The sequence below is a fragment of the Python bivittatus genome, unplaced genomic scaffold (assembly GCF_059951505.1).
Source record: "Python bivittatus isolate LINGU-HERP-01145 unplaced genomic scaffold, Pbiv_v1 ctg000020_np1212, whole genome shotgun sequence".
In the NCBI taxonomy this organism is placed as follows: Eukaryota; Metazoa; Chordata; class Lepidosauria; order Squamata; family Pythonidae; genus Python; species Python bivittatus.
Genome location: NW_028277030.1, coordinates 108238547 through 108250873, shown reverse-complemented (window position 1 = coordinate 108250873; position 12327 = coordinate 108238547). Strand labels below are relative to the sequence as shown.

General features: G+C 38.6%; 1 protein-coding gene across 3 annotated transcripts in view; it reads right to left on the bottom strand.

Moving 5' to 3' along the window:
- The window catches only part of SUSD4 (sushi domain containing 4), a 100569-nt gene that overhangs the window by 34057 nt on the left and 54185 nt on the right, over positions 1-12327 (bottom strand). For all 3 annotated transcript variants that reach the window (XM_088146278.1, XM_088146271.1, XM_088146282.1), the window contains exon 5: positions 3062-3250. In XM_088146278.1, coding sequence (XP_088002404.1) covers positions 3062-3250 — 189 coding nt within the window. The remainder of the gene's footprint in view (positions 1-3061; positions 3251-12327) is intronic.

The following is a 12327-nucleotide window of genomic DNA, read 5'->3' as shown; positions in this document are numbered from 1 at the left end:
ATGCTTCCTCCTATTATGTTGTATATAACTGACAGTTGGGCATCTTAGGAGTAACATAAATGCACTGTAAGAAAGATCTAAGTGGAAATGGGGTTCTTAAGAAGTTTGTGTGGGAAAACAAGGATAGGATTAAAAATGATTATGTGCCATCAAGTCATTTTTGATTTCTAGCGACCACATACATAGATTTTCTCCATGACGATCTATTCCTGATCTGTTCAAGTCTCCCAAAGGTGCACTCATCGCCACTATAACTGAGTCCATCCACCTTCCTGCTAGTCGTCCTTTTCTTCTCTTTCTTTCCACCTTTCCCATTAGAGCCTTCTCCAGAGAGCTGGATCTTTGTATAATGTATCTGAAGTAGGATAACTTGAGCCTGGTCATTTGTGCTTTGACTGAAAGCTCTGGGTTGATTTGTTCAATGATCCATTGGTTTGTTTTCTTGGCTGTCCACAGTATTCTCAGGAGTCTTCTCCAACACCAAAGTTTAAAGGCGTCAATACTGTTCCTATCTTGCTTCTTTAAAGTCCAACTTTCACTTTCATAGGGTGTCACAGGAAATACCATAGCTTCCACAGTTCTGATCTTTGTAGGTAAAGAATGAATGGGTGCTGAATAAATAAGGACTGAATACAAAAATGAGTGACCAATACAAAATACATACTTTGAAGTGGTTTAATCATATAATACATGAAATGAAATTTCACAGAATATATGTAAAAAAGATAAATGAGTCAAGAGAAAAGGGAAGCATGAGAAAGCTGCAGATGGATGGAGTTGGTGAGATCTTCAGAAAGACAGAAATGAGAAATGTAAAGAACAAAAGGCAGTATATGGAAGTGATATATGGTTGTGGTGGAAGCAAGGATGGTTTGCAGGTCATGAAGATACAACAGGTATAATGAATAGTGTTGGTATAAACTAGATAGTTATATTACCTTTTCTTATCTTGTGCCTTCAAATACTTCAGTTTACTATTTCTTATTCCCTTCTGTTTACCCCTGAAAGTGGTAAACCCCCCTTATCCCTGAAAGTGAATAGTATGATGGATACATGTATATGTAAATTTCTTTTAGAAGCCTGATTAAAATTTAAAGTCTTTCCAAGGCCAGAAGTGAAGTACTTGTATGATCCTCTAAGAAGAGGCCATTACACAACTTAAACACCAGAATGGAAAGAAGCTTCTGTTATTTTTTTCCACCAAGAGTTCTTTTGGAGGAAGAAGAGAGAAGAAGTTTCTGGCAAATCAAGATGATGCTAGAATGACACACATTCAATAACATATTCACACAAATGATGCGATTATGAACTTGCATCTAGACATCTGACCCAAGAACATACATCACAGCATTTGCATGATTACATCATTACATAAATATTATCACTCTTCCCACCCCCATGGATGCCTATTGACCTATGCCTCCACAGGAGAGGGTAAGTGAAGAAACAAGTGTCGTGACACAAACTTCTTCTCTTATCTATTTTCATGTGATGTCATAACATAAGTATGAAAGGATGGAACTGGAGTTGTGAAGTCACAATGCATGTTTTGTCATTTTGGCACTGTTCTGATTGGGAACGGACATTTATGTCCACATATTTCTGTGGAATTCTGTGACGTAATTCTTTTAACTTTGTTCCAAGAAGTTTCCACATCTTCTTTCCTTATGTTCCCTTTCCATGAATCTATTTTCTAATATTTTTTCATGTGGGAGACAATACTGTCTCTTCCTACTTCCTCTCTATATTCTTTCATTTATTTTCTTTCTTTCATTTATTTATTTTTTCCTAATATCCACTCCTGACACCAACATATAGTGGTCTACCCATATTCAGAAGAATTCATCACCCTTGTATTCTTCACTAATTTTTGCAGCCTTTCATCATAAATAATTGAATAAATTGTGCTTTTAGATTTATATCCTTCTTTCCCATGAATACATATGAATAGACTCATATCTGAAACTAACATACCTTTTTCTAAGCAGATACTCACCAATCACCAATCTTGCTTGCTCTTGGATCTCTGAATGGTCCATTCACTCTTTTTTTAGGCTTTCTTCTCTTGGTCCCACCCATCCATTCATGTCATCTACCAGAATAATTTTTTCCCCAAATGACTCTCATTCAGAATTTTGCACAATTTTCCCCAAAATTCACTGTGGTTCTTCTTTTAACCATAGGTTGGCAAATATCACTAATCTATTTTTAGATTTTTACTTTGATATGTACCCCACAATAATCTGGATGACATCAATTCATACTTTCTAACTTAGATGTTACCCTTTCATTCATAAGTAAATCTAAACCTTAACTTCCCTGCATGTATTCATCAACTTTGGAATATTGTCCCCCCAGAAGTGCAGCTGGCCCCTAGCCTCCCAGCTTTCTGGAAAGAATAAAGACCTGGCTCTGCCAGCTTGCCGGGGCAACAAGAATCTTAATCCTGGGCATGGCTGGTGCCCTGATGACCCTCCCTGAGCTACTTACCAATTAACATAAATTCTTGGACTATATTTCTTATTTATTCAGGACTATTTTATATTGTATTTTTAATTGAATTTAGCCTCTGTAAACCGCCCAGAGTAGTTTTTTAATGAGATGGACGGTGACAAATTTGATACAAATAAACAAACAAACAAACAAACAAATAAATAAATAAATAAACTCTACTCCACAATATATCATATCCTTCTGCTTTCTCTTAGTTTCACAGACACATATCTATTTTTCTTTCATTAATTAATTCATGCAATATGCATAAGATTAATGCATATTGTAAGCAGTTTTACACAATATTAAATAGCTTAGAACTATTTTTAATAATGAGTATAGTATATATACAATAAGTAAGCCTGAAATTTTATACTCACTTACTTAGAATACGTTGCACTGAATGCAATACTTACTTCTAAGCAGACATATACAGAATGTAACTGTAAAACAAACACTGTTTATGTATTGAGAAAAGACTAAGATAGATCAAGTAAAAAGTTATTAAGCCAAGTAAAACTATACTTAGACTTCACTGGTATTTTTTTGAACATAGAAGATGCTTTACCTTCCACATCAAGGCACCTAGGTGGACTATCTGACCAGATAAGATTATACATGCACTCAAGGAACTCTGCCCCTTCTAGTTTATATCCAGGAAAACACTGAAAATATATCATTGATCCTACTGGGAAGGAAGACTCGAACTCAGATATATTAATGAAACTATGAGGAAGCAGCAGTGGTCTCAGGCAACCTGCAAATTAAGAAGAAGGAGGTATCTTATTATGAGGTACTTATTTTTAAAAATAAGTAATTATAGCAATTAAGTTAAGATATATATTCCTTCATCTGAACAGCAAATTAATATTTCAACTGATTCATTCTTGAATTCCATCACTCCCACCAAGTATGCTAGATCACAACTTCTAATTGTTCAGAACATGATTTGTGGCAAAGAACACTAATTCAGCATAGGATTATTTTAATATAACAAAGTATTATTTTCTACATTCTTTGCTCTTGCCTTTGTTTTGTTTTTCATTTGGATTTCTAAGACCTCCCAGTCATCGTTGAGCTTGGTGGCCTTAGAAATCTAAATTAAAAATAAACAGAACTATTTGAAATCATTGTTCCTTCCCTTAAAAACTGTTACCCTAATATTTTATTTACTGTTATCAGTATTGTTAAAATGTAAACAAAAATAAATGGATTATTAATCCATTTAGCCAGTTGCAATGGTTCTGGTAGTCAACACAGAAGCTTTCCAGTTACTCATATGAAACAAAATTTCATAATGGGTGTTTCTAGGAGAATACATGGTTATTCTAGGAAGTACTACAGAAGAGAAGCAGTCATTAATGGTAGCCACATATTACTATTAATGAACACAGGGGCTTTTGCTCTAGGAAAAAAAGCCCAAATCCCAGGCACTTCATACATACTTGGAACTAAGTAAAATCTTCTCTGTCTCTAAACAGACCAGTGACCTTATATCTGGATATTAAAAATATAAACATAAATCATCTAGAGTAGAAATCAGATTTGCACAGCAGTGAGCAAAATGAATCAGATTTACATTGATCTTCACTTTCTTAACTTATTAAAAGCCAGATATTTATACGTGGCCACATTTCCCCCACAGGAAATCTCCTGTGCTATCAAAGTGAAAGTAATGTGAACAGAAGAATTTTCTGGCAGGCAGGAGACTTTATTCTTATCTTCCTCTTAGATGCCAAAGAAACTACAATAACATATCCCAAAAATGCATGAAAGCATATATCTGAGTCAAGTTTCATTATAATTGTTTTTATTGATGTAGTTTACTGTAAACATAATTTAATAAAAGCTTATTTTTAGAACAAATACTTCCAGGTAGACACCAATAGGGCTTTATTTAGCTCAAACTTCTAGGTATTTCTTAAAAAGAATTCTCAGTGAGGATATTTCAAAGGGGAGTTTATAAAAAAAAATCTAAGAAGCCAGGTTACCATTAACTCTGTGAAGGTTATGCTGTTTTCCTACTATTGTTTTTATGTTTCTTTGCTTTGCAAAATAAAGACTAGGAATTAATGACAGTTTCCTATCTACCATATCAGTCTCTAAAAGTAGTGAAGGGATCAAAAACTAAATTGGCAATATCTAAATTGGCAATATTAACTTCATAGCTTTAGAGTATGCATGGAGTTCTCTATAGCCAAGTTTCAATACTAACAGCACTTAACGAAATTGTAAGAGGAAGCAACTAATCACAGATGAGCTAGCTCAGATAATAGGGAAAACTCCTCCTGAAGAGACTAAGTCTGAGGCCTGATAAGGAGGGAGGACCCAGAACAAGGGTCTGCAGGGACTGACAAGGTATAAGAGTTAGGGGGAACTCCTTTAAATTAATGTAAGCAAACAAGGGCAGGGAATAGAGTTAATGTAAGCAAACAAGGGCGAGAAATAATGTATTCTGCTAAAGTTTCTTTGACTGGTTGTAAAACTCATCTTCATTATAATGGTAATAAGTTCTGCCTTTTTAAAAATACTGTAAAAGGCTGTGGTTTTGTCTCCAAGAGTGTGCCACCCTGCTCTCTCTTGGTGCATGGTGTGGGCACCCAGACTTTTGCTTGGCCAAATAAAACGCTGCTTAGAGAAGTCCCTGCTTGAAGTCTTTTATTTTGTGCTGCTGATTGATTTCAAGTTTTCTGGGTAGTCGTGAACCTTACAGAAGAAACAAAACTGTCAGTCTCATGTAATTTGTCTTAACTTTCCAAGCATTCCGGTTATTGCAGAACCCTCTGGCTGCCCAATTGTCATAGCTGAGAACAACAGAAGCCTGTTATGCCAAAGCTTTAATTGAGGTGCTCTCATTTACAGTGGGGCAAAAAAGTATTTAGTCAGCCACCAATTGTGCAAGTTCTCCCACTTAAAAAGATGAGAGAGGCCTGTAATTTTCATCATAGGTATACCTCAACTACGAGAGACAAAATGGGGGAAAAAATCCAGAAAATCACATTGTCTGATTTTTAAAGAATTTATTTGCAAATCATGGTGGAAAATAAGTATTTGGTCAATATCAAAAGTTCATCTCAATACTTAGTTATATATCCTTTGTTGGCAATGACAGAGGTCAAACGTTTTCTGTAAGTCTTCACAAGGTTTTCACACACTGTTGCTGGTATTTTGGCCCATTCCTCCATGCAGATCTCCTCTAGAGCAGTGATGTTTTGGGGCTGTCGCTGGGCAACTCAGACTTTCAAGTCCCTCCAAAGGTTTTCCATGGGGTTGAGATCTGGAGACTGGCTAGGCCACTCCAGGACCTTGAAATGCTTCTTACGAAGCCCCTCCTTCGTTGCCCGGGCAGTGTGTTTGGGATCATTGTCATGCTGAAAGACCCAGCCACGTTTCATCTTCAATGCCCTTGCTGATGGAAGGAGGTGTTCACTCAAAATCTCACGATACATGGCCCCATTCATTCTTTCCTTTACACGGATCAGTCGTCCTGGTCCCTTTGCAGAAAAACAGCCCCAAAGCATGATGTTTCCACCCCCATGCTTCACAGTAGGTATGGTGTTCTTTGGATGCAACTTAGCATTCACTCTCCTCCAAACACGACGAGTTGAGTTTAGACCAAAACGTTCTACTTTGGTTTCATCTGACCATATGACATTCTCCCAGTCCTCTTCTGGATCATCCAAATGCTCTCTAGCAAACTTCAGACGGGCCCGGACATGTACTGGCTTAAGCAGGGGGACACGTCTGGCACTGCAGGATTTGAGTCCCTGACGGCGTAGTGTGTTACTGATGGTAGCCTTTGTTACTTTGGTCCCAGCTCTCTGCAGGTCATTCACTAGGTCCCCCCGTGTGGTTCTGGGATTTTTGCTCACCATTCTTGTGATCATTTTGACCCCACGGGGTGAGATCTTGCATGGAGCCCCAGATCGAGGGAGATTATCAGTGGTCTTGTATGTCTCCCATTGTCTAATTATTGCTCCCACAGTTGATGTCTTCACACCAAGCTGCTTGCCTATTGCAGATTCAGTCTTCCCAGCCTGGTGCAGGTCTACAATTTTGTTTCTGGTGTCCTTCGACAGCTCTTTGGTCTTGGCCATAGTGGAGTTTGGAGTGTGACTGTTTGAGGTTGTAGACAGGTATCTTTTATACTGATAACAAGGTCAAACAGGTGCCATTACTACAGGTAACAAGTGGAGGACAGAGGAGCCTCTTAAAGAAGTAGTTATAGGTCTGTGAGAGCCAGACATCTTATTTGTAGGTGACCAAATACTTATTTTCCACCATGATTTGCAAATAAATTCTTTAAAAATCAGACAGTGTGATTTTCTGGATTTTTTTCCCCATTTTGTCTCTCATAGTTGAGGTATACCTATGATGAAAATTACAGGCCTCTCTCATCTTTTTAAGTGGGAGAACTTACACAATTGGTGGCTGACTAAATGCTTTTTTGCCCCACTGTAAATGTTGTCATCTTGTGGGATTGAGGAAGCGTACCTTCTCTGTAGCAACCCCTGCTCTCTGGAACAGCATCCCACTGGAGATACACATGGCTTCCACTCTCCAAGGGTTCTGGAAGTCCCTTAAGACCTGGCTCTGTTCCCAGGCCTGGGGTTAGGGTGTCTCTAGAGCCCCTCTGGAATCTTTTTTTGAATGTCAGGAATGTTGTTTTAATCCAGGCAGTCATGTTATTTTGGTTGTGTTTTTAACTTATGTAATGGATATACTATGTGCTGCCCAGAGTCTTAACAAATCAAATAAAAAAATAAATCAGCATTGGTTTCCAATCCCATTCTCATAGGAATAATGTCAAGCTGCATATTTTCATCTTTAAAATTTTAAAAGTGGCTGCAGCCAACATCTAAGAATTAGTTCTCTCTTAATGCAACCAAGGTGCCTTAAGAGAGAACTGGTAAGGCCAGACAAAGGTGGCCTCTTACCACAATTCCAGTTGAGCAGAAGCTTGTATTTGGCAGGAAGGTTAGGCAAAAACATTCTAATTGGCTGACTTGAACAAATGTACAATTTGTTCCTCCTAAAAGGTAAAGATCCTCTTGAATCAAGCTTGACTCCTGGGGACTAGATGAACACAGCCATGAATTGATCTTGGCAACAAGATGGACATAGCTTGTTTCTAGGGTATTTTTCAGGTTCCCAGTATGGATTACAGTCCTAATATTACCTACCCTAACCCTAACCCTGGTGGTCTCCCATCTAAATATTAACTAGGCTCAACATAACCTGAAACAAGATTAGCCACCTGTTGCCACCTGAGGACGTCCTTCCTCTTAGTTACCTGCTGATGCTCAAATCTGGGAAATTTGTGGAAAAAAAATGACTTATTAATCTCTGTGCTTTTTATGGTTTTATATTTTAATATGGACACATTGGTTGGATGATGGGAGGTGTAGTTTTGCAGGGCACCAAAAAAGGCAAGCTACTTTACAGTTTCTATCTATCTACAATACTCTCATCTAATTTACAACTTTCTTACATAAAGAAAGAATGCAGATATTTACTGTTAAGTTCCTGTTCCTGCGACAAAATGCACTGATAGTTTCCTTCAAAAGTCCATAATTTTATTTCAGTGTCAAAAGGTAATCCTTTTTTGATAAGAACATACTTCTAAATCAAGGATTTACACTGGCCATAGCAAGTGTAGCAAGTCTTACCAAGCCTGGCAATCCTCACCTACCAACCACAATTGGGACTGGCAACTGTGTCACTAAGCGATGTGGTCATAAAGTGAAATGTCACATGAACGTGCCCAATCAGTTCCAGCTGCAGTCATGAAGCAAATCACCTGTGGTTGTTAAGCATGACATCACATGGCCACGACTTGTGACTTCCTGCTGGTTTCCCCATCCCCATTGACTTTGCTTGTCATAAGCCAGCTGTGAAGGTCACAAACAGCGATCATGTGACCATGAGATACTGCAATCATTGTAAATGCACACCAGTTGCCAAGTGCCCAGTTGCAATCATTGGGGACCAGGGGATGCTGCGATGGCGATATGTTCGAGGACCAGTCATAAATCTCCTTTTTCAGCACTGTAGTAACTTCAAATGGTCACTGAATGAGCAGTTGGTAAGCAAGGACTACCTGTAAGCCTATACAAAATTGCAGTCCCACTTGATTTATAATACCAATTGGTAGGAATAGCACTTTGACCAACAGTAATGTCTGTCATAATGCCTGAGAATTAAACACATTGTCATTTTATATTCAAAACTTTCAAAAAACTGCACACATAATTATCAGTTTATTTGGATTATTGCAACATGCTGTACATGGGGTTGCCCTTGAAGACCATCCAAAAATTACAACTGGTCCAGAATGCAGCAGCACGTGCAGTTTTGGGTGCTCCACAGTTTCCTCATGTTACACTGCTGTTGTGTTTGCTACACTGGTTTCCAGTTTTTTCTGGGTGCTATTCAAACTGCTAGTTATCACCTTTAAAGCCCTGAATGGTATGGGACAAAGTTATTTGCAGGACTGCCTCTCCCTGTGGGTACAGGTAGTCCTCAGGTTATGACCACTTGTTCAGAGACCAAGGTTCAAGGTTAAGATGGGGGTAGCTGCAGCTGTCACAGCGTCCCCACAGACATGTGATCATGATTCAGGCACTTGGCAACTGGCTCAGAACTAGAATGGTTGCAGCGTCCCATGATCACATGATCACCATTTGCAACCTTCCCTGCTGGGTTCTCACAAGGAAAGTCAATGGGGAAGCCAGCAGGAGGTTGCAAGTTGCTCCTGCTCCCACCGCTTTCTCGCCTGCCTGCACTTCCTAGCACCTGTCCACGACACCCGCCAACCCTCCATAATGCCTACCTGTGGCACCTGTCTGCCCATGCTCCCTAGCACCTGCCCATGGCACCCCCCCACCCGTGCTCCATAGCACCTGCCTGCCCGCCTGCACTCCGTAGTGCCTTCCCAGAGCACCTGCCCGCCTTTAGCTCTCACCCACAACTCTCACCTGCCAGCCTGCTTACCTGGGACTCCCACCTCTTCCCATGTCATGGACTCGCTTAACGACCCACGCAGTCCTGGGACTGCTGGGATTTCTGTCACTAAGCAATGCAGTCACATGATGTTGCAGTTTACCACCACATTGCTTAGCAATGGAAATTCCAGTCCCAATTGCCGTTGTAACCCAAGGACTACCTGTATCTGCCCACACTACTAGGTCCAACAGGGTTGGTATGCTCCAGGTCGCTTCCCTTAAATGTTGCCATCTAGCAAGAACTAGGCAGCATGCCTTTCCCTGAGATCCAGCAGGCCCCTACCCTCCTAGTCTTCCAAAAAGCCTTGAAGATCTGGCTTTTCCCAAAAGTGTTGGGGTTGTGTGTGGCTGAAGTCCAGGAAAGTTGTCTGCAATGGATAGAAAAGTTAGCAATATTCTGTAAATTAGAATATAATTTACTGTAAACTATAGATTGCTATTAATTATTCTCCCCACTTGCTATACGTCCCCACAGATGCACAGAAAGGCTGGTATGTACTGGTACTGACATTAAATTCCAGAATTAAATTGTATTGGCTAGGTCTTGCTTGAGAACAAGCTTTCCAAAGCAGTTCTATTAAAATGGCAGCTGCTTTGTACACTACTCTAGCAAATGCCCACATTATATACAGTACCAGCTACAACTGTAACGTTTGAAGCATCCTTCCACCTATCTTTTAAAACTACATATACATTCAACAAAGCTGTGGAAGGAAGCCACGGCCGATGATACCTTCTTGTTGAATCTATTCACAAGGTTTAGTCATAAAGAATGCAATAACAACCTCTTTATTACAACTCATTTCGAAAGAAACCAGAGTTCTTCACATTTTCACCATTATGCTACTAATATGAGAGAAGAAGGCACTCTGTTGTAGGAAAGTTTCAGTGGATGGGAAAGGGTGCTTAACCTGTCTATTCACTGATTCAGCTAAAACCATTTCTGTAGTAAGTAGTTTTTTCCCCCTAAATCCAGAAAAAATAGTATCTAGAGAAAAAATAAACCTGTGAGAAATTTGTGATACGACTTGGTAAATGTGGTAGCATTCCTGCTTTCTTTCTGATTCCCCCCAGCAATTGACCCCACCTCCCTCCACAGTTCCCTAGATCAAAAACACAAAGGGACCTGAATTTTTGCTGATATATTACATGGATTTCTCCAAATGATGTCTGGAATTCAGGATAAGTACAGAGTGATGCACACTAGGCAAAACATCTTAATTCCACCAAAGTAATCAAAATTGGCTTCAACTGTCTAACAAAGTAGTTCTTGATGGTAGATAGTTCAATCAAATCATAAAATGCACATTTAGCAGGAATTGATAAATACTTAGATTTTGCTAGGGATTGTTAGGAAAAAATCTGAAAATTAAATGGCTATGATATTTTTTATATAATCTATGATGTGGCTGTATTTCACAGTTGCTGTTGCATGATTATAAAAAAGATTGCTAATAAGGTATACCATTTTAAAAAATATAGAAAAACTACAAAAGAATTAAACAATGACAAAAAATGGAAAGTAATTTTTCTCCCACTCTGCTAAGGCGCTTGGGATATTTAAGTATTTGAGATATTTAAGACTGTGGGGAAAATTTATAGGGACATTATAATTTTATAACAAGGTATGTATTCTGTAGTAGAGACAATAAGAGTTATTCTTATGCAACATGAGTTTGAAGCATATACCTAAAAGAAACATTTGAAATAGTTGCAGTCAAACACACATACATGCCCATTATAGAAAAGAAGATTAAGGACTTTCTTATTATTTCCCACCTGAAGAGTTTAAGACCTAAAGCCCATCATTTCTTTACCTGCAAATCAAATACGTTGGTCTTACCTATCCACTCACAGCAACTCATAGCATAAAGAATTATTATATATAATATTTAAAATACCTAAAACTGTAAATCTTAGAATGAAAACAGAACCCTGCATCTAAATATACAACTTATTCAGATAAGATATAGATACACAGAGTGTACATAGATGCTACAGTAGTTGCCTAGCTACCAAGAAACAGACAAAATGATTGTGGCATGATATAGCATAAATATAGTCCAGAAGAACCATCAGATCCCTTCAAAGACTTTAAAAAGTTTATTTTACCTTTTTTTTTTTTTTTGGTAAGAAAGGCTCACACTTTCTGTATATTTCACTGTTTTTGTATATTTTATTAACATTACTTTTGAGGTTAAGACATGTTCATTAATGCTGCTATAAAGAAGGGAAATGGCATTGCACAAGGCCTTAAAAACCTGACTCTTCTCCCAGGCCTTGGGATAGGCTGGATGAAATCTCTTGTGTTTGACATATGTTGCATACGTTTCTATGTCTGGATCTGCCATTTTGTTTATTTCTCTTATTGTATTTTTATTTATTTTACTGCATTTGTGTTTTGCTTTTTTATATTGTGAGTTGCCCTGAGCTGGTATGGAGATGGATGCCACCAAAATTGAATTAAATAAATAAGATGTATTGTATTATTATGGACATTTATTGGTTAAAAGTGACAAAGAGAGATGGAATTAAATAAAAGAGAGGTTATTTCCCCTGAAGAAACAGTTTATTTATTTAACAAATTTATATGGCCACCCAACTTACACACAGTGACTCCGGGCAGCTTACAAAGTAAAATCCCCAATACAAAACCCCCATCAACTCCCACCCCCTACGGTGGCCAAATACACAATTAACACAACCACTTGATCAGCTCCTTTTCAGCTTGGGGTCCCCAGGCCCGCTGGCAAAACCATGTCTTCAGGGCCTACCAGAACAACATCAAGGTGGGGCCACTCTTATTTCAGAGGGAATAATATTCCACAGG